The sequence below is a fragment of the Halichoeres trimaculatus genome, unplaced genomic scaffold (assembly GCF_033239565.1).
Source record: "Halichoeres trimaculatus isolate MK-OKI-2021-1 unplaced genomic scaffold, fHalTri1.1 fHalTri1_scaffold_10, whole genome shotgun sequence".
NCBI lineage: Eukaryota > Metazoa > Chordata > Actinopteri > Labriformes > Labridae > Halichoeres > Halichoeres trimaculatus.
Genome location: NW_027437187.1, coordinates 6,220,034 through 6,244,868, shown reverse-complemented (window position 1 = coordinate 6,244,868; position 24,835 = coordinate 6,220,034). Strand labels below are relative to the sequence as shown.

General features: G+C 41.2%; 2 protein-coding genes across 3 annotated transcripts in view; both read right to left on the bottom strand.

Annotated features, from left to right (window-relative positions):
• Positions 1 to 1,255, bottom strand: part of zcchc14 (zinc finger, CCHC domain containing 14) — a 53,308-nt gene extending 52,053 nt beyond the window's left edge. For both annotated transcript variants that reach the window (XM_074678576.1, XM_074678578.1), the window contains exon 1: positions 296 to 1,255. In XM_074678576.1, coding sequence (XP_074534677.1) covers positions 296 to 790 — 495 coding nt within the window. In that variant the 5' untranslated portion in view covers positions 791 to 1,255. The remainder of the gene's footprint in view (positions 1 to 295) is intronic.
• Positions 1,256 to 4,662: 3,407 nt separating this feature from the next.
• jph3b (junctophilin 3b) overlaps positions 4,663 to 24,835 on the bottom strand; it is a 43,280-nt gene continuing 23,107 nt past the window's right edge. Inside the window, exons 4-6 of the mRNA XM_074678323.1 lie at positions 19,371 to 19,495; positions 15,723 to 16,702; positions 4,663 to 6,233 (exon numbers count right to left, since the gene is read on the bottom strand). Of these exons, the coding sequence (XP_074534424.1) occupies positions 6,153 to 6,233; positions 15,723 to 16,702; positions 19,371 to 19,495 (1,186 nt within the window). The 3' untranslated portion in view covers positions 4,663 to 6,152. The remainder of the gene's footprint in view (positions 6,234 to 15,722; positions 16,703 to 19,370; positions 19,496 to 24,835) is intronic.

The window sequence follows — 24,835 nt, the reverse complement described above, 5'->3', positions numbered from 1 at the left end:
TTCGATAAATCGTTCAGCTCCAATCCCAAAGCCTAGCCTCTGCCCATCATTAGCGCCCAATTGTTTTCTACAGCAAACCCTCTATTCTTGTGCTTTGAAAGCACCTGATAGAGTTGCAGCAATTTGCCAAGAAACCCAAGCTACCTGCACTTTATTAACATTTAAAACAGTTTGAGCGGCACTTAAAGCTTTAAGTTGAATCAAATGATTTCTGTGCAGTAAGAGCTGTCCCCTCTGCTCCTGATGACCCTGCAGGTCAGGTGAAAGGTGTGAGCTTCAGAGTGACCCTCCTCACCTGTAAGATGTCCTGGATCTGGCTGAGCAGCTGCCTCAGCACCTGCTTCTGGTGAAAGCTGAAGGCTGGGTGATGAGAGGCCATGGTAAACAACAACAGAAACTGCTCATCGGTCCTCCCGTCGTTCAGTGACAGGCCGTAATTATTGATCACGGCGTCAATGTGAGTCAGGATCCGGTACAGGACCCCTGCTGCGTCCCTGTTGTCCGAGCCAAGCAGGGCGAGGGACACCAGCAGCTTACTGCGCACCACCTCGTCCGTGATGTTAGCGAGGCCGGAGAGGTCAGTGGGGTTGTTGGCTCTGATCTCTGCATCCCGAAGAGAGTGGTAGTCCTTACGGGCCAAGTCCTCCAGGCAGGAGCCGAGGAAGCGGAGCTCGATGGGGACGCAGAGGTCCAGAAGGCCGCACAGGAACTCCACTCTTTGTGCTGAAGTGAGGTAGGAGAACCAGCAGTACACCCCCTCCCTCTGGACACAGGTCCGGCCCTCCACCATCCTCACACATTTACCTGAATGTGATAAGTGCAATGAAAGTTGTGCGGCACTTGAAAGCAGCTTTTATCAAAGAGAGAGGCCGCCCCGCTGCTTTCTGTGGCCGAAAAGTTCAGATTATACTCTGATTTCTGTTTATTATGACTGATGCTGACTACTCTGATTTGATCTTTCTGCACATAGTCTGCTACACTCACAGGGAGAAGTCAACAGAAGGCAATCCAGAGTGTCAATCTTGCAGGAGAACTAGAGAGAACTAGTTGGTGTCCAGGACGCAGCGCAGCAGCCAGGAGTCCCTCCGCCGGGTCCCTCTCCGCCGGTCGGACCGCTACCCCCTGAAGGAACAAGACACAGCTCCTGCAGACTGACGGAGGCTTCCAAAACAACCCGACACATTCAGACAAAGTGAGGCTTTCCGTAACGAGCTGCCCCTCCTGCTACACACGGCACAGAGTCCATTTTCCTCCGTCCTCATGGTTTTCCACAGGGGAGCCGTGGGCGTAAAACTCGCCGCTGGTGCCTCGGTTGAAGTTTTAGAGATAACACAGAACAAGTCCGAAGCTTCAGCTGATGCTGCCAATGAAGTCAACGTTGAGACATTTTCGGAGACATTAGTCACTGTGAAGCTCGAGTTAAAATCAAACCGCGAAGTAAACAACGACGTTTCTCTGAGTCACTCACGGAGTTTTTCCGCACATGAAGTCAGACGGTCCCTCCGTAATCTGCCATAGATACATAATCGGGTCAAACAAAGCTTTCCACAAGATTGCTCCAACTCTGCGAAGATCAGCCCAACTCACAGGACGCCTCTGATTGGCTGCGGGTCCTGTCTGTGACGAAAGCTTCAATCGTGATTGGTCCTGAACGACGTCTGCTGGAAACAGATAAATATGGACCATTCTATTGAGCTGTTTCATTAAGTCAAATCTGAGTGAAATTCATCTTATTTAGGGAAAACTTTTCCCATGTTCATGTTGCACCAGGTCTAAGGGGCACATATAAAGTAAAAGACGCGTTTACAATATATTTCCTAACTTTTCCAAATTATATTTCCTCTCCCAAAACGTTTTCACCACAGAAACACAGAATTACATCAGAATAAAAATAATTGTGTTTAGCTTTTCATGTTTTTTTTGTTCCCTACAGTACAGAGTTAAAAAAAAGTAATGTAAAAAAATAACAATAAAATAGTTTTCTTAACCAAAATCATTTTAAGTGAATTTCTTAGAGGACTTATTCTTTCCTTAATGAATCAAAATTTAAATGCCACCTTTCCATATAGAATTAATCATATTGACTCCATTACCCATCATAAAATCTTGGTTAATGATTCAATTCTTGAATTTTGGTTAAAACAGCTGATTCAGCAGTTCCTGGGACATACTGTTGTAGTGACAGTATAACTTGATATGAGGCTGTCACTATGTATATATATATATATATATATATATATATATATATATATATATATATATATATATATATATATATATATATATATATATATATATATATATATATATAGTGTTTTAGGGCTACTTGCCTTTTTTGTTTTGAATTTCAAAACTATTTTCCATATATCTTTCATTTACCAACGGAAAAAAGAGCGAACCATAATAATATTTCCTTTCCCTGCAATGAAGCCTGACGCTGATCTCATTGTAGTTCATCTTTAGGACCGCACGATGGCGCCACATGTCCATGGTAAAACCTCAAGAAGGATCAGTTGTCAGACCTAATTCCTGCCTTTTTGCTGCGGTAAAACAAGATTAGTATAATTTTGACTGTAGACTCAACATGAGGAACATCAGAAAGCGACTGTTTGTCTTCACTTTTACCTTTCTGCTCCACTCCTTTTCCTCCTCTTCCCCTCAATCTCATTTTTTCATGAGAACAGACGCAAAGGAAGCGCTCCTCCATGCACAGACTCCGCCCACTTGCTGACGGAGGAGAGTCGGTTAAGGTTGCTATAGTAACTATACCCCTCTGTTCCAACCAGGCCAGGGCCTCTTTCTCTTTTTCTGTCTGCATCAAGCAACCATAGGCAAAAAAAAAGACAAGAGACAAAACATTTTTCTTTCAAACACTTTCATTTTTCTCCACATTACTCAAAAACAAAACTGAGTAATTCCCAGAAAGAAAGAAAGAAAGAAAGAAAGAAAGAAAGAAAGAAAGAAAGAAAGAAAGAAAGAAAGAAAGAAAGAAAAAGAAAAATAGTCAAACTATAGAGATAGCTTGGCATACTGAAGCATGCTGCAGACTAAAAGGGGAGGTGCAGGGCATCATCACCAGGCTGATGACATAGAACAGGGCTTCAATCTGGGACTAAAATAAATGCATCAATATATCTTGTACTGCCTCTCGGGGTGCAGGCACATTAGATGGTTCCCTTGCGATAAATTGGTAAACATTAGCGATAAACGAAGTGCTGGGACTGACTTCAAATCCACATTTTGAGAAACCCTGTCTGAAAGAAGAGACAGCTCGCCTCCCTGTCCCCTGGAATCTGTTACTGATCACACCAGGCTCTGTGATAGCATTTTATCAAGTGGAGATGGGGAATACACAAACTCTCAGCCACTCTGATGAGCCCTCATATACACACACAAGTAAACAAACACACACACACGCACACACATTTGTTTTTCTCACATGACTATAAAAATAGACACATTTTGAGCAGTGTTCTGTACTTTCGTCTGTCTGTTGGTGAAGGTGTTGAAGGGTGTGATGGAGGCTGAGGAGTGTGAAGGTAAATCCTGGCAAAGATCCTTGCTGCTTTTTGTAGAACTTGTGCATCACATTTGCATCTGTTTAATAAAATCATTTTCAACCAGTGAACCACCACTTCACTTTACAAAAAGTCTCCAGTGGTTTTCATAAACCCAGAAAAAAAATCCTTGAACAATAAATAAATAAATAAATAAATGTATAAATAAAATCTGCAAGAATAAAATGAATACTTGTCTCCAGTTTTAAAAAAGGAAAGTGTGGGTCACAATGATTTATGGTTGAGAAGTTTTTAAAACCAAATCTGTGGTGTTTAACATCCAGGCTCAGCCTCAGTGATTGCAGCCTTTAATACTTTTGATAAGGTGCTTTTTGACCAGAGGAACTTTCACAGGACCTATAGACTTTTTGAGGAACTATGTTTTTTTTTTGACTGGAGGTGCAAATTACTTAAGCTGAACTTTTCCTATTGGTGCAGCTGCAGTCCTGTTGGTAGTAAGAACAAACAGAGCTTAGCATGGGTTTCCAGTAATTCAAAATAGTAAATATGAAAAATAGCACATACAGTAGAGAGAATGGGAAGGGGGATGTTGGTTAGAGGAGTTAAGGTCTAAATGTAGTCCTAGGCTGGTGGATCTATCCCTCGAAACCTGCTGCCCTGCCTGGGTAGTAGTGCTTTCCAAAGGTCCAGAAACTTTTGGGGTGGGGCCTGTAAACTGAATGTTCTGATTGGTGGAGAAGCCATAGTGTTTGTATTTCCCCCTGACCCCCAGCTGTGATGAACTTGGTTTAGCACCTCCTAACCAATGGTCTTCTTTGAGCCTGATAGTGTGAATGTGTCTCTGTCAACTCCTGGTGTTCCACTTTAAAGAGTAACCCTGTAAACTGGAGACCTTCAGCTGAACGTGTCAGTGGATATCCAGTTTACAACAGCTGTTTAAACACAGAAGAAGTCCTTGGGAAGGCATCCTATTTTAGTTCAATATATGTGTCATAATCTCCTCATCAGAAAAGTATTTAGTGATAAGCTAATCCTGCTTGAGCAGGACGCATCCCATTAAAAGCCTTCAATCAACAAGTCTACTGTTTGAACCAGAACATGGGTCTATCTCCAGTGTAGTGTCTTCAAGCTTTAGACGCTGGAGCAGTTTGGTGTTTACCAGGTAAAGCTGTTTCAGTTTTTCTGAATGAGCTTTGCCCTTAGCACCTGTCTCTTTTCAGGGATCAACAAACCCATTTGTAGTTAAATAAATCACAGTCAAAACCAGCACAGGCTGCATCTCCTCCATGCTATCAGGCTAACTGCCGGGTTGCACATTAAGATAGCGGCCTGTCTTCTCCTTCTATGGTGTAATTTTTTCAGAACAGTCGTTGTCATTGTCTTCCTGCCCTCTACTGGTCTGACAATGTGGTGCAAGATTTGTTTTGTTGTGTTTTGTTCTCGAATGTCACGGGCCTGATTTACATACCCTACCCAGGTCTTGGGCCCTTGGTAGAAATGCAGACAAACAAACAGTTTCTGGGGACCTACAGTGTCAGAGAATTTACCAGGAACTAATAGCTCCAGAACCTTCTGGTCGAAAAACACCTTAAATGAAAGAGCAAGCACAGGACTTAGCCAGGGGGCGGTCTTACTGAAATTCAACTCAGAGAGCTCCGTCCTCTGACTCTTGTGAGGGAAGAACTTTTAGGAAAGCGTGGAATAAAAGCAGCTTGTGGCTGTATCATACTGAGATCTATGAGATCTATAGTTTATAAACAGTGGGACAAGCCACTGGGCTACTTGAACACACACACACACACACACACACACACTCACACACAGTGCTGCAATGATATTGCTGCTGGAATAAGTAGCAAAATACATTTTCGCCTTAATACTTGATGTATGCAAAAATTCACACATATATGCTCTTTTTTAACCACACGCACATGCACACACACACACACTAACACACACATTTACCAGAATGAGATGAAAAGTGAGATAAGATTGACTCAAAAGTGGGGACAGATTGTATGTGTATGTGTGTGTGTGTGTGTGATAAAGCCCCTGACACACAGACGCCCACATGCACACCTCTGGGAATCAGTGACACTTCCAGGGCAGATTGAGGAGCCAAAACACAGGAGTTAGAATAGACGGGGAACAAAATAAAGAATTTATCCATCAACATATTGTACATGTAATTAATAAATTATAAGTTACAAATCTGATGACACCTCTTCGAACATTAAAAAGTTGTCTTTTCAGTTTCGTTTGCAGACGGATGAAGCAGATTTCTTGCTGGAGTGCCAGGTCTGGTAATCAGACTACTTCAGCCCCCTGAAGTCCATTATATGTCAAAAACTGAAACACATCCAAGTCGAAGTTCAGATCATCTTTTCCCCCCTTTAGCCATGTAAACTGGACTGCTTTATCATCTCTCATTCATTTCTTTGGGCTTTGCGCTTGAACAACTTCTCACCAGGTGATTGAGCTCAGCAGATGTCAGGGCTGGGCGCGCTACCTTCAGCCCAAACGGTGGCAGAGCGCCGCTCAGCTCCTCAGCAGGGACCATGGAGGGGCATGTTGGTCGTCAGACTCTTCTGCTGTTTGAGTGTAGATAGGCTGACTCTGAGAGGGGTGCTGTCTTTAAATAAAAAAGTGAATAAATAAAATCGCCACTCCAATGTTGAGCAGAATCACCATGACAACCAGGATGGTGCTGTAGGCCTGCGTGGGAGAGAGGGAGAAAGAGAGAAAGAGAGTGTTAAAATATGCAGCCACACAGAGCTCACACTGAGCATCATCATACAGACGTTACACCAAAGCTCACACACACACACACACACACACACACACAGTCCTTTATGTTCATCACTTTATAGTGATAACTTGATGCATGATTGCAAAGATACTTTTTGACCAGTTTGTGGTTGGACTATCACACTGCATGCAGTATTAGTGATATGAAGACAAGAAAGAGGGGTTCCTTCCTCCGCGCTAATGTGCATCCACGGTGCAGGTAGTTAGAGGCAAAACAATGTCACAAAAAGACTTATCCATCAGGAACAGAGAAAAATCTCACTGCCTAAGACTGCTTACTGAATCACCCAGCGCCCAAAGTCAGGATCCATTTTCATACGGCCCCCAGCTTTCATCTTCAAATGTATTAATCATGTCACTGAAATGAACCATGCTCTAAATCATGTGTACATTTACATTTTCTGTCAGAGTCACAAACCAAACCAAAGTCTGTCTGCACTATAAACCCCAAAGTTCCAATTACTCAATTGGACTAATCTATGATAATTTACAATTTGTTAGAAAGTTTAGTTCATTCAAATGTCTGTGTTTTTAGTGTTAAAACTGATGATTTCTGAGTAGATTTAACTTTTGTTACTGTTTGAGTAAGCACAACTTAAACTCATAGTTTCTGTGACCGCGTTTTGTAACCGTTAGTGAGGAGGGGACGCAGTCCATATGAGACCCTGCATTGACTTCTAGACATGCAACAGTGGCGTGGGCGACACAGACTGTTTGTCTGTGCTTCACAGCATGGACCACCTGTCTGTGCTCTTTGTGGCATTGATCAGCTGTCTATGCTCCACGTGGTGTGGACTGGCCGTCTGCGTCAAAAATAAATATATCTTTTTACATTTTCAAAATTGGCCTAAATAGCACGATAGTCCAGTCAAAATTCATTTATAAAGATATTAAGATATTTGCGCACAGTGCAAAGTCAGTAGGTACAAGAGCCCGTGCCATGGAGCACAGACCACCAGTCAGTGCAGTGGGGCTCAGACAACCTGTGCCTCCTGAAGAACAATATTTTAATGTACAGCAGGGTCTCATATCTACTGCCTAGTTAAAGAACACATCAGAGGACACAAGACCAGATTAAAGTTAAAAAATGGAGGAGAAAAGAAATCAATTCGCTCACAAAAATAGTTTATGGTGTGGGATCAAAAATATTTGGGTCTAAAAATGTTGTTTTCAGGTCTGAATATAAAAAAAAATCTTGAAAAACTTCAGACCCTGATTGTGACATAAAAACATCTTGACATATTTCCCCCATATCGCCCCCTAATGGAGAACATTAGGTCAGAAGCAGAGTTTGCTGATGTTTATGCAGAGAAATAGTAAACATAGCATTCCGATGTTACCTTAAGGGTTGTGTGTCAGTAAGAACTGCTGGCCCTGATCTAAAAAAACAAAAACAAATGTTGGCCTTATGAGACAGGTTTGGACAACCCTTATATATTCCTTAATTCAAACTTTATATCCTTGACTGTCTTTGCTAATGTGCCGCTATCACAAAGACTATTCTTTCTACATATCTTCTCACTGCATGTAGTTTGTACTGTATTGTGCTTTTTATGCTGTGTTCTCCTTTTTATTGCTCTGGATTTAAGTTGTTTTTCAGAGACCAATGAAACTTTCTCTACTGAAATGATCAAAGTGAGTAGGTCATGTTTTGTTCACTGATTTCATTTTAACAACAATGAATACCAAACTACAAACCAACACTGTTTCCTCATTATTTCTTTCTTTCTTTCTTTCTTTCTTTCTTTCTTTCTTTCTTTCTTTCTTTCTTTCTTTCTTTCTTTCTTTCTTTCTTTCTTTCTTTCTTTCTTTCTGCATTTAGCCTAACCCAGCTTAATGTGGGGACAGACCACAAGGTGTTAAGTTATAGCATCAAACAGGTGTCCTGGTGTTTGACTCTGTTTTACAGACTTTAACTATACAAAGTAACGTAACACTGTGGAGACTTTGTCCGAACATTTCTTGCTTTATGGTGAATCATTGATTGTAGCAAGTCAAATTCAGTCATGGGGGTATTGAACCACTTTGTTGAGCATTAAATTCACAGTCACTGCCCATCATCCTAAATTCCCTCCTGAAACATGTCCACTGTCCAAAGGCTGCAGCCTTTAATGTCAACTCTTAATTATGGGCCAATCCTAATTCTGTCCCTTAGCTCTTGGTTTTGTGCATTCACGTCTAGTGAAAGAGTGTCCCAGTTTCCCATGAGGTTAAGGGGAAGAGGCAAACAGCCCTTGATAGAGGACAAACCTGGACCTCACTTGAAACCAAGGGGTATGAGAAATTTCCCATGATAAAGATAGATTTCTTTTTTTCATTTCAGCCATGTTTTGAATTGTTGGTAGTGTTTTGAAATCAATCATGGTTAAGCTCTATCTAACGCTGTTATAGCTACAGCTAAAGCTAATAATAGCTACACCGATGTCAGACAGAGATGGCAATGTCACAATAAACAGACTTCACTACAATGAACTGCATTTCATGAATAAGACAGCTGCATCCAGGAGCTCACAAAAGATTTGATAAGTGAACACTTTTAAAAGCTATAATACAGCAGGTTATCAAAACTGCCTCAATTTACAGAAGGTAATAGTTGTAAAAGTAAAAACGAAGATTTAACATCACAAGCAGCAAACAGGAGCTTTGATCTTAAAATCTCTGGTTTTTTAGACCATCATCAAAAATCTGACGTGAAAATTTGTGAGTTTGACTTGAAAATTTCACTTCGTCTGCTATTTTCTCAGGTAACCCTTACATACCATGAGAAATCTGAGAGAACTCGCTTCTTCTCAAACAGGTTTGAGTTTTCCAGTGCACTTTACTGAAGCCTTACAAAACAGAGTTGGAACAAACTGGAAAACAGCCAAATGTTGCACCAATTGAAGAGACCAGATTGAGAAGGAGTGGGCATGAAGCCCAGTCTCTAAGGTTTACTCTTTTTCATCAATTTTAGGATTTTACCTTCACTCTTCTTGTAACTCATTCCTCTAGGTGCCAGATATCTTAAAATGTTCATGTGAAGACTAACCTCATTGGTCTCTAACTCAAACAAGATTTAATTTTCACTCACAGTAAATGAAGTAACAATTTTGTGCTTGTGTATTTCTTTAAAGTTGATTCAATCTTTCAATTTTAATTACATTATACCGTCATCATACTTTTAGCTTATACAGGATATAAAGATCTCTGTGGTCAGGGGAAACATCTTACAAAAGGTGTTATTTACCCAGTAAGTCTAGTAACTTTTAGTACCTGGTAAAAAATTTCCAGGAATTAAATATTTTCTGTAGCTCGTTGTTTGTCTCTGTTTCCACAAAAGGCCGAAGACCTTGGGAGATTGTGCAAAACAGGTCATTTATTTACAGTTATAAACAAAGAAATTGCAGTACACCTCCAGACCTGAAGAGGGCAGCAAGACAACAATGAAGACCGCTCAGCAAATATTAAAGCAAGGAGAAGACAGGCTAGCACCATTATGTGCAGCACTGCAGTTAGCCTGTTAGCATGGAGGATATACAACAAGTACATGTATAGTATTGGTGATGCTTTTTTCACTTCAGATAGATTTGCTCAGATTTAAACAGAGACAAGTGCCAGAGACAAAGCTGCCACCACTGTTGAAAAGCCTGGACCAGGTGTTTTGGCTTAAAAAATGAACCTGTTGATTGAGGACTCACATTCCTCTAAATACAGCTTTAGATCATCACCAAATACCAAGTCTGCACAGCTGGGGGTCATGTTGTTGTGGATGGAGGGAGGGAGAGATAAAAACACTGTGGCTTCTCCACCAATCAGAAACATTCAGCCTGCAGGCCCTGTCCCCTTAAGTTCCTGGATCTCAGTTAGGTACCACAACCCAGGCAGACTATTTCAAGTGTTAAATCAGCTTTCCCAGATCTATATTTAGATCTCAGTTCCTGCAATTTAAAAGCACATAGTTCCTCAAAAAAGTACCCAGGGAAGGTTCCTGTCCTTGAAGAGCACCTTAAGGTGTTGTCACTGTTCTTTTCAGCCTTTGGAAGGACAACAGTTCCTTCTTTGTTAAATAATAATGACTTATTAATATCTTCTCCTGAGTGCAGGGGTTTGGTGGAGTATATCTGATGTAATGAAAAGGATTGCACAGTTCAGTTATGGTGCATTTAGTTGCCTGTTGAAAAGCCTGTGTGTGTTTGGTTAAATGTATCTGTGTGTGAGAAGCAGCACTGCCTCTGTGTATTCATCTGAGTGTGATAGTATCTGTGTATGCTGTGAACCAGCCTAACACTAGTCTGCTGCAAGCACACAAACACCCCCCTCCAAACACACACACTTCCAGCCACCCTCTGCCTCCCTGTCACTGACACTCTCCCTCTGATTGGCTACCATCGAAGCAAGGCATAAGCTGTTCCCTAGCAACAGGGCTCTGGTTAACCAATAGAGGGCCTTCTGAGAGGATGGGACTAGTTTGCCAGTCTGCTGTTACCAAGGTGCTGAGAGGACTGCTGGGGTTCTCTCTTCACTTTTATATCTGTCTGTGCCCCTGTGTGTGTGTGTGTGTGTGTGTGTGTGTGTGTGTGTGTGTGTGTGTGTGTGTGTGTGTGTGTGTGTGTGTGTGTGTGTGTGTGTGTGTGTGTGTGAGTGTGTGTGTGTGTGTGTGTGTGTGTGTGTGTGCTTGCTCATGATATACTGAGGTCTGATAGTTTCATTTACTACTGGTTCATCCAGGATTAGTGTGATAGGGGCAGTCCAACAGTCTTTGTTAGAACGCAGATGATAAATGACATTAAAACAGCACCCCCCCCCCCAACACACACACACACACACACACACACACACACACACACACACACACACACACACACACACACACACACACACACACACACACTTGTTTATAACACGAGAAAAAAAATTAATTAATCTAACCAGATTAACTCTGTGCCTGTTTCCTGGATTATCTTAATATGTGGGATGACATTGTGTTATGTCACTGGGACTGAAATGTATCCTCACCACAGTGAGCAACAAATCCTTTTAGTCAAATCAATGTGTAACAGTGATCACATGACAAATATGAAAAATGCACCATACAGCTGCTGTCCTGTTGGTATTAAGGCCAAACACAGCTTTGCTTTGGTTTCAACTATTGAAGCAGCAGTTATGAGAAGCAGGAGATAAAATCACCAATTCAAGAGAGCCGATTGGTTAGTTATAAACACCAAGTTAGAAAACTCACAGTGTTCTGAACAGCTTTTATTCTGGTGTCTGCAGTTTCAATCTTTTTTTTTTTTGTCTTAAGTAGCCATTAACCTTGTGAATCAGAATCTAAATTAAGCCCTGAAGCAGTTGATTTAATGCTTGAAATGGCCCTTTGTGGATGGTACTACTGTCCAGATGTTCAGGTACTTTGTGGAGCAGGGCCTAAAGCTGAATGTTTCTGACTGGTAGGGCATCTATTGCGTTTTTATTTCCCCCTCAATCCTTCCACAATAAAATGACCCCCAGCTGTGATGGACTTGGTTTAGTACCTCTTAAACAATGGTCTTCATTAAGTCTGACAGTGTGAATGTGTCTCTGTCGGCCCCTGGTGTTCCGGTTTAAAGAGTAACCCTGCAAACTGGAGACCTTCAGCTGAAAGTGTCAGTCGATATCCAGTTTACAACAGCTGATCAAACACAGAAGAAGTCCTCAGTAAGGCATCCTAGTTAAGTTGGGTTTTAAGTATTTCATGATGATTTGAAGCTGTTTGATGGATGCATCCGGCTGACAGTCAATCAACGTTCTTTTTTATTTTTTTAAAAATGGGACATTGGGTATGAATTAGTGAAAAAGGTTGAGCAGCACTGAGCTTATGTCTTCATCACAAGTGCTTGTCTGCTGTAACAAGTGTCAACAAATCAATCTGCAGTGAAATAAAACACCAATAAAATCAGCACAATTTGCCCTCTACTGGTTAAGCAGTGCTTTGCCGTAGTTTTTTTTAGTGCTGTCAGGCGATTAAAAAAATTAATCTAATTAATTACAGGATTCGTAATTAATTAATCGAATTAATCACATTTTAATCTCATATCTGCTTAAGGTCCCAAAATAAAGAATTTGAATTCCAGGACATTAAAATTACATTAAAAGACATTTAAAAATAAGGTGGGAATATGAACAACACATTTTGAGGTACCCTGAGGCAGAAGGAACAAATGAAAAAAGTGTTATGGTTCTATCTTTACAAGATCTACACAGTCCTGCACCTAAGATAAGCTGATTTAATTTTTAGGGCGTTTTTTGCTTCTGCTCACATTTTTACTGGTGGATGTGGACTCAATTTTCACTGCAATATGAACTTCTATACTTCTATGAGGTCAGGAGAACCAGGGCTAAAGGCTAAAAACTGTGAGGAACTATCTACAAAACACTTAATTCAAGTCTTGGATCAAAGAAAAGTGAAGTATTCTCAGTTTTACATGCTCTGAACACACAAACTGTTGCTCATTGGTGCAGAGCAGCCACAAGCTGAAACATGACACCAGGAAGATGGAAGGAAATTTTCAAAGAATTCTTTAGATTTAAATACAAGACATTTTTCGATCATTCAGGGCTTGTTTGATGCAGTAAAGAGTGTAAAAATACCTGTTTTTACAGAATTGAGCTAGAGCAAATGGTTGATTTTCTGTAGATTTTCAAAAAGGACGTGTGAATAAACGAGATGTGGACGGCAGTCCCCTTAACAGTGCGCTCTCTTCCCCCGGTTCAAAGCATGTTGCTAGGTGTGATACATTCAGGGACCGTCGGAAATTTGAAAATCTCACGAGAACTCCACTTTTTCCATGTAGGACAAACGGTTTGTAAATGCTAGACATTTGAAAATAAGTGCGTCTTTGAACGCCTCGCGGGTTTGGGATCCAGATTATTCTGCGTTAATTTTTATGACCCGTTAATTTGCGGTGTAATTAATTAATCTAATTAATGCCTTAAAATGACAGCCCTAGTTTTTTATCTCCACATGTCACTGGTCTGATTTACATAATCTACATGGGTCTTCAGCTCGAGGTAGAAACACAGACAACAAGGGGTCACAGGAATCCTGTATCCCATGAGAACGTTTTATTGAGAGCTAAAAGTTCCTGTACCTTCTTGTATTAGCTGTATTCATTTGGTGAACTTCTCTTGGAATGTGTGCAAAAACAAACAGCAGACAAAGTCACTTGACACAATGAAGCGTTGCTGGCTGAGACCTGTTTTCACAACTTTAGCTCCTTTGCTTTCTTTCTTCTTATTCAGATATGAAAAACAGTTATGCATTGTTGCAACTTTCCCTCAGTGTGATATTATAGAGGCAGAAGAGTACACCATTACAAAATTCTCCCTCATAGGGTGTCTGTCAAAGATAGTATGTTGTAAGATATCAAACTCAATGGGTGATTATGGCCATACTTTTTAAGTTTGTCAGGTTTTTGTCCATGAGTTTTGTTTTAACAATGAATAATTTAGAATTTTTTCAATGCTCCAGGAGGAATTAATCCCAAGAACGACTTCTGTTAATGGGTAAGACCAAAACTTCAAAATTGTGGATTTCCTGGTGGGTTTATAAACGGTGCCAGAGAGGCTTTTATTGTGGCGAGTTATCATCCCAAAAATCCCAGGTTACTACCCCTCTACAGCCCTGCCTTCTGCCAAAAACTCACTGCTTATAAGTAAAGGCATGTCTTTTTGTTGAGACTCTAATAAACCATGTAAACAAAGGCAGTTGGGAACCTCTGTGTTTGAGTGACAGTAACTTCCTCTTCAGTTCGAAGGCATCAATTTGGAGAGCAGCCACATCCATGCCCTTTGAGTTTCTGTGACATTTTGATTGCTTTTCATCTCTAAGGTCTGTCACTGCAGTAAACCAAACTGAAATTGGTTTAAATAAACACCCTTGGAGAAGTTTATTGATGAAAAACCCCTTATGACTTCTTTTACTCATTCAGGGGCTGGTAAAGTTTATCATAAGTGTCTGTGCTGAATTATCTGTACCAAGTTTGGGGTTGGGGGTCTCGGGGTTAAAATAGACGACACTTAAAAAAGAGGCAGAGGATGATTGAGTTAAGATCATATAGAACTTCAAGATGCAGACTTGGAACAGCTAGGATACTGCACAGGACCCTCAGGCTCCCAGGCCTCTCCACAGAGACCCCTTCTTTGTTTAACCTCAGGAAAACAGCCACAGGATCTCTGCTATTGCTCTGTGGCAAATTCATTTTTATGCTTTGAAATTGAACCTGCACAACCAGAATTAAGAAATTGTTTCTGATGGACAGGTAGCTTTGCTAAAGAAACTGCTGCTACACTGAAAAAATAAAACAGTTGGACCAACTTAAATTATTGCTTCAATTGGTCACACCTCAATAAATTGAGTTATTTGAAATGAAGATTATAGGTTCAATGAACACAATTGATTAAGTCAAATGAACTTACAAATTTGGTTGTTCTCAAATCAACATTTAACATCATTCCAAATTAAGGTTTTCAGTTGTTTCAACTCAATAATTTGCAAAACTTCAAAGTAAAATCGGACGAGGTGTTTTTATACTTTATTGCACTGTGAAAATGAGACGAGTTGAGCTTAGATGAAAGAATCAAGGAAAATAATTGCTCTAAAAAGGTTAGTAAATATAACTGATGATCTTAAGTTCAGTTTACTTTATGTCTACTTGTTAAGTTTACTTTACAGCCCATTAAATTGACACATTCCAAACCGTGAGTGAAGAGGGAATCCAGTGGATATTAGGGGCCGTGTAGGTGTAAGGGTTTAAGCTGTAGGTAGACCTAATCACAGGGCCGTGTCATAATGGGAAAGATCCACAGGAGGATTGACTGGAAGTCCACCCCAGACACTAAATCTGAGGATCATCAATTCACCTTTGGGTTGGAAGAGGAGCCAAGCACAGTGATCTCTCCATCTCTAAAGACCTGTACCAGGACTTCAGTGAAACTTTGAGCCAAAGAACCAAGTGTTTAACTTCCCAAAAGCACTTCATCCAGACCCCATTACTTGTCCTAAGTGCCTCTCCTGACGTTTCCGTGCATCCCAGTTCCCCCAGCAGTGAGAAGGTTGATAGCGCTACAAACCCTCTATGTCCTACCTCCACAGGACAAACCCTCGCCAGCCTCACTGTTCTGTCTCTGCTAGCAGATCTACAAACCTAAGTTTTCTTTTCCTTCCTGCAGGAAGGTAAAGTCCTGGCATTGGAAGCTCAATGCAGTCATCTTTTCTTTGACTAAACGTCTCTCCATGTTTTGGAGAAATGCAAGGATGAAGACTGCAGCCCCGTGAGGTCGGAGCTGCCAGTTGGACTGTGGTGAAATATGCTCTTGATATTGTCTGATATTGTAGTTGCATGTAAAAGATTTGTGTTTAGCTGTTGTCATGTGTCTTACCGAGTTGCCTCTTTTAAGCAGAGCGCTGTGGTCGTGCTGTTCCGGTGTGATTGGGGAGGACTTCAGAGGAGCAGATAGCGTGAGGTCCCGACGCAGAGGCAGCGATTCCATCTTTTCTGCTGTTCTGTCCAGCTTGTGCACTGAGTCTTTACCTGCCTCCCGCCCTTCCCTTCCTTCCCTCCGCTCTTTCCCGTCCCGGTTCTTGTGCCTCTGTCGCTGCACCGTGTGCGATCGCCCCTCTCCTTGAAAGTGCCCGTGCCTCTCTTCCCCATGCCCATGAAGCTTATGGGAAGTGGAGTCTCTGGGCTGTAGAGGCTTCATCTCCATTTCATAGTTGCTAATTTTTTCCTCATCTTGCTCAAGCAGCCGGCCCCCCCTGCTGTGCACACCCCTTTGCCCTGATGTCCAAGAGGCAGAAGAGGAAGACGCGGCCCACTTGTCCCTTCTGGTCTGTCTGTGATTGGATGATCCATGCTCCCGGGACTTGTGATTGGAGGAGCTGTGTTTGTGGCCATTGGTCTGGCCTGTTCCTCGACCGCTGACCCCCCCTGATTTTGGAAACACCCCTCTTCTCTTGTCTTCATCCCAAGTGTTAACCCGCTGGTACTCCCCCTTTCCTCCTCCTTCCCCTTCCCCACTTCCTCCCTCCATCAACACCTGGATCTTTGTCTGCCCCCCTTCCACACTTTTTTCATCCCTGTCTCCCAGATCCTTCCCCCGATCAGTGTGGTCCACCGCACTCTGGCGGTGGAAGCGGGCACTCTTGGTCCGCTGTGTTGGTCGGGCTGGAGGAGGAGGAGTGTGAGGTGGTGAGGAAGAAGGGGGACTGAGGTCAGGTGTGGCCGCATCGTTAGAGGGGTCGTCTGAGCCTGTGCTTTTTACGTAGAGGTCTGGGCTATCTGCAGTGCCAGCACTACTGGACAACCCCTCGCCCTCCAGCTCACTGGACACCTGACGCTTTGGACGCTGGACCTCCATGCCTACACCAGAGAAAAAACATAAGGAGGATGATGATGTTGGAGAGTTGTGCCAAGTGTGAATAAAAACAAAGATTTGAAAATCCAATAAGCCCATGCTTTACACACAATACACAATAGGTGACATATTAGATGTTTAAAGTGAGACATTTCACTATTTCATGTCAAATATTAGCCTGTTTTAAATTTGTAACTCCTCTCAAAAACTTTGGGACAGCAGCAACAAAAGGCTGAAAAAGTAAATGGTTCTAAAAGGAAACAGCTGGAGGAGCATTTTGAAACTAATTAGGTAAATTGTCAACAGGTAATGCAAGATGAATGAGTACAAAACAGGCAGCTTAGAGAGGCTGAGTCTCTGAAGCGAAAATATGTTGGTGAGGTTCACCAGTTTGTGAGAAACGGACAAAAAAGATTGAGGAACCATTAAAAAAAAAAAATTCTTAAAGGAAAATTGTGAAGACTTTGACTGTCCTGACATCTTCAGTTCATAGTATCATCTGAGGTTTCCAACAATCTGGAGAAATCTCTGTAAACAAGGGACAAATATAAAAGTCTGTATTGGATGGACACATTAAAAACAGACATGGCTCTGAAGTGGAGATCACTGCATGGAAGTCAAAGCTCAGTCATTTAAAGAAGAAGACATTTAGGCCATGTCCACATGTAGCCGAGTATTCGGGAAACCGCGTACATTTTAATATGTTTACGCCTGTCGTCCACATAAAACCGAAGGTTTACGTCACTAAAAACTGTGTTTTCTGAAAACTCCAGCCAAAATGAAGATTTTTGAACACTCAGGTTTCATGGTTTCATGTGGACGCTGGTAAACTGAGTTTTTGGTTCTCAAACGTCACAGCTTAACAACGTGGGCTCATTCTGATTGGCTGGCACAGGTTTTATGTTTGTAAGATACTGCCCATCATGGATTTGGAGTGCTACGAGCCGCACTCACTGGCAGATTTACCCACTGCATGTGGACGAAAGTATTTTTAAAAACAAATGAGGGGGGTATACTCGTTTTTGAAAATACCCAGCTACGTGTGGACATGGCCTTAGGCCTGAACCACACGTATATGGATATTTTTTGGATCGGATATCTTTGTCCTTGTTTAAAAAAAAATCTTTGTCCACACCACAGAAATATCTCTGTCCATACAAAGAGGCCAAACTGAAAACGATCGCCTCTGAAGACTGCAATGCCATGCCTGGCCGATAAGTGGCAGGTTAGCAAAATGTGAAAACCATAGAAGAAGACATTATGAGCATGTGCAGTCAAACACAGTGACTTGCTGCTAGGCGCTTGACGTCATCACGTCAACATCAGCTCCGTTTAACACCGCTACACGGATCCACTCAACCGGATATTTTTTTATTTCTTCACTTTTTTTATCCGTTTTTAAAAATCTCTGTTTATGTGAGTGAAATCTCTGTGTTCGAGTGGTTGAGAGGCCCAATCGGACAGAAAAATGTGAGTTTAGAAATATATCGATATATGTGTGGTTCAGGCCTTAGTGAACATGATCCAGAAACACTGCCATCTTCTCTGGACCAGAGCTTGCCTGAAATGGACTGAGGCAAAGGAAAACAGCTCTGCGGATCAATTAAAATTTAAATTTCTATTTGGAAATCACACTCGCCATGTCCTCTGGACTGAAGAGTAAAGGGACCATCTGGACTGTTATCAGCTCATGGTCCAAAGGCCTGGGTCTCTGATGGAGGCGCTTGCATTAATGGCTATAGCATGGACAGCTTACACATCTGAAAGGTAAACCCTGAGCGCTTTGTACTCGTTGAATGTGACATGTGCTCCCATCAGACGTCCTTTTCAGGGAAGGTCCCACTTAAAACACTGAACCACATACTGTATCCATTATAACAGCATGGCTCTGTAGTAGAAGAGTCCAGGTGATGCAGTCCTAACTTTTCAAAAATGAAAACATTCATTTATCATAAAATGAAAATATCGACTATAAAGACAGTCCTTTTCCAACTTATTTGAGATTTGTTGCTGACATCAACTTCAAAATTACTTGTAATACAAAATAGTATTTAATAGTGCATCCCAACTTTTTGGGGCATTGGCGCTGTAGAACAAAAACTGCTTTAAAGCAACTCTGTACTGTATTCTGACTCCTGTAGTACTTCAGTAAGAAACCTGAGGTAACAGTTACCTGTGTTACAGAATAGGTGACATGTTAATAATCTCCCTCTCTGTAGCTGCTGACACCTTTGAGTGTTGAAGTGTTTTTTTTTGACCAACTGAGATTTTTTTTTACCATAAGAAACCACCGAGTAATGATGTTTACTGACTCTTAATGTGACTTTTAATTTTTTCCTGTTTATTAAATCAATATGTGTGTGTGTGTGTGTGTGTGTGTGTGTGTGTGTGTGTGTGTGTGTGTGTGTAACAGCACTCATTATTCATGCTGGTTGGTTACCTGCTGTGCTGTACACCTCTGAGTGGCAGAGCCTTTAATGCACGGCTAGAAGACGGAGTCCACTGACCTTTATCATCAACCCACACTCATAAACTCACGACAGCATGCATTACGATTGTCCACACACAGGTGCCCATACTGTTGTTATCTCTCCCTGGCTGGATCGTGACTCAAAGTTACATTAGGACAAACATGTATACGTTTACTATGCTTCAGAAAGCGTGTTTGCTCACCATTTCCTGGGTGTTTGAAGGAGGGGGAAAACTGTTTGGCGGTGACCCTTGCCATGCGACTCTCATCTTGGGCTTTCTGGGCAGCACCAGTTGCTGCCTCTGCTTTACCCTGCGCGTGTGCCGTCCTGTCAAACACAAGGCAGACGAGAAGATTTGTAGAGTTCATTGAAAAGGCAGCAGTTTGTTTTGCTTTAGAGCAACATGTTACCCAGCATATTAAATCTGAATCCTAGATCTACAACATAAAGTAAATGGAGATTAAGGGTAACTAAAGTCTTAGTGTGCGTCTCAAAGCGATAATTCCTTGCCTCCTCTGTCCTCTCTCCTCCGTGGCACCAGAAGTACCTTCTGAGAGCTCAGAGGAAAGAGGAGAGAGGATGGAGGAGACTGATTGGAGGAGCTATGATGGAGGAAACACGAGAGCTGTCTTTGAGGAAGTCTTTTAACTGACAGACACGCCCCTATATGGAATATCACTCTCTGATTGGACGCTGCAGCGGCTCAGACTTCTCTACATGAAACTTCACAAACACAACAGAGTTTAATTAGAGAAAAGATGAGCTAAAAAGAGGCACTGAGGATCGTTCAGAAACGGATCATAAATCTGGGATTAAAAAGTGATGTGAGTTTAAAGCACAAAATGCTGAACACAGCCATCATGAAATCAGTATAACGGAGGATTGATACAGAAAACTAAAATCTAACAAATATCTTTCTGAAACACGATAAACCAGGTTATATTAATAAGTTTCAGATTTTACGATCAGATGGGCTCTAGATAAAGGCTAAATAGTTCCTAAATAATCTAACAATTACGCATTTTACCGGTAAAGTGATCTGTGAGCTTCTACACAGCAAATAAATAAACAGAGAGCAGGTTTTCTTCATAGTAACATGTTTGTTAAACAGGTTAAAGGAACAGACAAATCTCTGTTACTGTTTCTGTTTGATCAGAGTTATTACAGCGCACATGCTCAGACCCGCAAACAGCTGTTAGAGCTGACTGATAGATAATCCAGAGGTGATCAGCTGATGTCATCATCACTGAAAAACGTCGCTCCACGTGACGCTCCGAAGGAGAGGATGTCCCATTGCTCTAAAAATGAATCTCCTCCATCCTCTCCTGTTTTCATTTCCTCGCATCTCTCCCATGTATCTCTGGTGAGAGGGACTAAGACGCAAGAGAACGATGCAGGTGTGCCACCTTGCAGCCCAATTCCATAATTTAACTCCCAAAAATGAAACACATCTGTAGTTCACAGTAGTTCTCACCTTACCGATTTCAAAGACAACAAAACTCCTTAAATTAAATATTTTTTTTCTCTTAACTATTAAAAAAATGAATACGGGTGAGAGGGATTTTATTCTTTGCTTGAAACAGTTTTCTAACTGTGGAGCCTTTCTGTAGTAAAACAAGGTTTCTTCATCTCTTTCAACATTATTTTCTTGCTTTTACAGTCATTTCTTAAAAAGGCATAGTTTGTGCAACATTAAAGGTGCCCTCTGAGATAAATGACCTCCCCTTGCTACTTATGCATCCCCAGACTATCAGGTACACTGGCCTTGAACAATGTTCTGTTAACACACGAACACTCCTCACTGATTTTAACAACTCTTTGTAAAGGTTAAATATTATGTGTTTAACTGCAAGTTAAGCAAACATACTAATCAGGTTAGTGTGTGTGTGTGTGTGTGTGTGTGTGTGTGTGTGTGTGTGTGTGTGTGTGTGTGTGTGTGTGTGTGTGTGTGTGTGTGTGTGTGTGTGTGTGTGTGTGTGTGTGTGTGTGTGTGAGCCTTTAATTTATCCTCTGTGTGCTCTCTTAGGCTACCTGCCAACATGGTTGGCATAATGCGGAATTCTTTTTTACTCTCTCACACTTCATGCCCCACTTTGAAACATTTCTCTGAACTCCCACATCGATGCTCCTCAGTCCATTCAACCTGTCCTCTCTGTTTAGGCTCTGACAGCAGGACAGCAGGGTCTTTCTTGATCACAGGCGAATGAATGGATATAGCACAATCAATATGTAGTTATTGACCGTGTTGTCACATTACTGATTAGTTTCAGGGTCAATTGCTAACCCACTTTTCATTTAAAAATTATGTGCTGCAATCCACTCTCTGTTACCTACACTCACAATTTCCCATGTTTAGATTGCATCTTAAAGGGAAGGCCCTGTGCTCTTCTTTCAAGCCGTATTCTGCCCGTCTGGGTGCCCCCATAGTCGTTTGACATGATTTACAGCTTAAAAAAATCTCTGTTTTTGTCACACCAGTGTCTTATAAACTCTTGTTTCAGCCTCTGTCTGTAACACTTTTCTTTAACTGCTGTCCTTTTGGAAGCATTCCTACATTATTAAGATTGTTGTGACTAATGATTTACTCAGCATTTTCACTAGCCACAATTTTGTTGTTTGATGCTGACTATACTGAAGTTTGCTTGAACTAGATTTACAACCCTTATAAATGTAAACAAGCCCTGTGCACCCTCAAATCAAGACTACATAAATGATTGACTCCATAGGCCAATATCAGGCATTCAGTTCTGATAAGGCAGGGAGTAAGATTGTGCTTCTTATATGTAATAAAAATATGCAGTCTTTTAATACAAACTCATAAAAGGAGGAGTTTATTATTGCATTTGATGAAAGTGGTGCAGGAGTATAGAAGAGTAACTGAAAAGATACAATTAAACTGAGAAACCGAGTGAAAGACACTGTCTGCTTCAATATTTATGCACAACAGTAATCTTTCAGCAATTACATAAGTATGGTATTTTCTAGACTTTAAGTCGCATCAGTCAAAAAAAAAGTGTCAATAAGAGGAAAACTACGGTGTCCCTGAGAGCTCACAGCACTGCAGCGTATGAAACACAAGCAAAAAGAGAAAACACAAGCAAATTTAAAAAACATCTTCATCAATTCGCTGCTGCACTACAACACGACAGAAGTGTTTCCAGAGGACACTGAAAAGTGATGCACATCTGACAACATGCTTGTTGTTGCTGGGGACTTTCAGTCACAGCTAAATGTTTGTCGTCAAATCATCCAAAACGCTGCATTTTCGTTGTTATTGTGTGGTTAATTCTAAAAGTAATGTTGAAGTTTTTGAGTATGGCTTGTTGTTTTACGTGCTGAAGGACATTACGTGTGATCGTAAATAATGTCCTTTTAAAGAAAGAATGACAGCTCTTTTAGCCTTCTCCACTCCACTGTTGTGCGGTGTAGGAGAGATGTAACATGCTGAGTAGATTAACAATGAGTCTCTTGTGAGGAAGTTATGCACATGTACGCGTTTGGTGATGAAAGTTGATATTTTGCTGGAAAAACGATGTTGTATCGATGTATGCTAACTGCTAGCATATTGATGCAATTTCCAATGTGTTAGCATCAAGCTAGCGCCAAGTGCTCTATAGAATTTTGATAGATTAAAAGCTATATAATATGTTTGGATTAAAAATGAATCTCATGCGCAAGACTATTACACTTGTTTGTGGGTTCAGTGATGAAAGTTAGTATTTTGCTGAAAAAACGAAGTTCAATTGATGTGTACTGACCGCTAGTTCAATGCAATTTCTAATGTACGTTAGTATCAAGCTAGCGCCAAGTGCTCTGTAGCATCTTGGTAGATTACGATATATAATATGTTGAATGTCTGAAATAGGAATCTTTTATAAAAGAGTTTTGTATTAAGCCATTATGGGGCTTTAAGGGAGATATCTAGTAGCCCCATTTCTACACTTTATTTTTGTAAAAGTACAAACACAAAAGTGAGAGGTATATACACATGATTTAACTTACTATAAAGTATGATTGACCTGAAGCTCTCCACTTTAAACACAAAATCAAGGCTTCTAGCTCAGGCTAGCTATTATTGGAAAATTACTGTCAAAGCTCAAAAGAAATAAAAACACGTACATTTTAAAGCCTTTATACGACTTGCTACATGGTGTTGTACTAGTTACCTGGATGATTCTCTGTATGTCATTAACAGAAACTTTAGGCAACTCCAGCAGACACCTTATTTATTCAAACTCTGCCACCATAACACCGTCTACTGTCACTTTCTGCTGCTTCTTTTGGAACTGAAAATGCTGAAGCCACCTCAGGGTAATATGAAGCAATCTGTGCATATACTCTAGTACAATGTTAAATTAATCAAAAACACACACTTTCCACCTCATTTCCCCACACAACTGACGGGAAAATAACCATAGCAGAGCTGTGACTGAAAATCCCTCACACAAGCGTGTCGGCAGATGTGCATCACTTTTAAGTGTCCTCTGGAAACACTTCCGTTGTGTTGTAGTGTATTTGCAGCGCGTTTTTCTCACGTGTTGTGTTGTGGTCTTTGCAGCATTTTTTCTAAATGCATACACGTGTTGCCACATTGATGAAGATGTTTTCTTAATTTGCTTGTGATTTCTCTTTTTGCATGTGCTTTTTAAGCTGCAGCGATGTGAGCTCTCAGGGCCACTGTAGAAAATACATATAATTTGCACTGGACTATAAGTCGCATTTATTCAGAATTATTTGGTGTGTTTATAGTGTTTATATTGAGAAATACTTACATATAACTTTGATAAGTAAGTGTTTGTATGCCAGGAGGTTTTAATATTCCTACAGCATCTCTTATGTGACCAAAGTTAACTTTCACTTTCTCTTCTCTCCTCGTCTCTGCCCCTTGGCCTCTTACCCCTCTACTGTAAGCTTTAACTAGTTTTATCAGAAAAACACCCTCACTTTTAAAAAGTTACAGGATGGGGAGAGAAGAAGGTTTAAGTGAACTTTTATTTCTCTAAATCGCGTTATAAGGCGCTAAACACTGTGAGTTACCAGACTGTCCAGGCTGGAGATGGAGTCTGTGCTCCTGTCAGCAGAAGACTTCACCAATGGACCAATGAGCAAGAACTGTGTGCAGGCAGTGCTCATGGGAGTTGTAGTGTCGTAGTCTCACATTGCAAATGGTTTAGTATTTCGGATGCCATTTCAGAAACCGACAATTAAATAATTCAACCAGCAAAGAGGCTAGTAAGAGTGGCAGTGTTACCCACCACAGCTGAAATTCACCCACATTTGGCAGGTTGGTGGGTGTTAATATCAAGCCCCTCATGTAGATACTGTTTGCACATTTGTACTATTTTGGTTTATTCATTCACTATAAAGTGCTTCCAAAATCTGGTGAAAGGCTGGGCCTTAAATCAAAGAGGAGGACCTAATTTTGAAATGTCCTGGAAATGTGTGACCATAGGGATGACCATGTGTCGTAAGGGCTCCCTGCTCCACAAACCGTCTTTCCTCTGATTGGCTGGCCCTCTGGAAGCCTGTTGGGATGGAGCTATGGGCAGATCTTGGTGTTAGAGGCCCACCCCTGCAACATGTCGTGAACCAATCAGGAGATCCTCATGTGATGATGTCATAACTTCAGCAAGTCTCGAGAAGACCTCATGAAGGTCTCATTTTGAG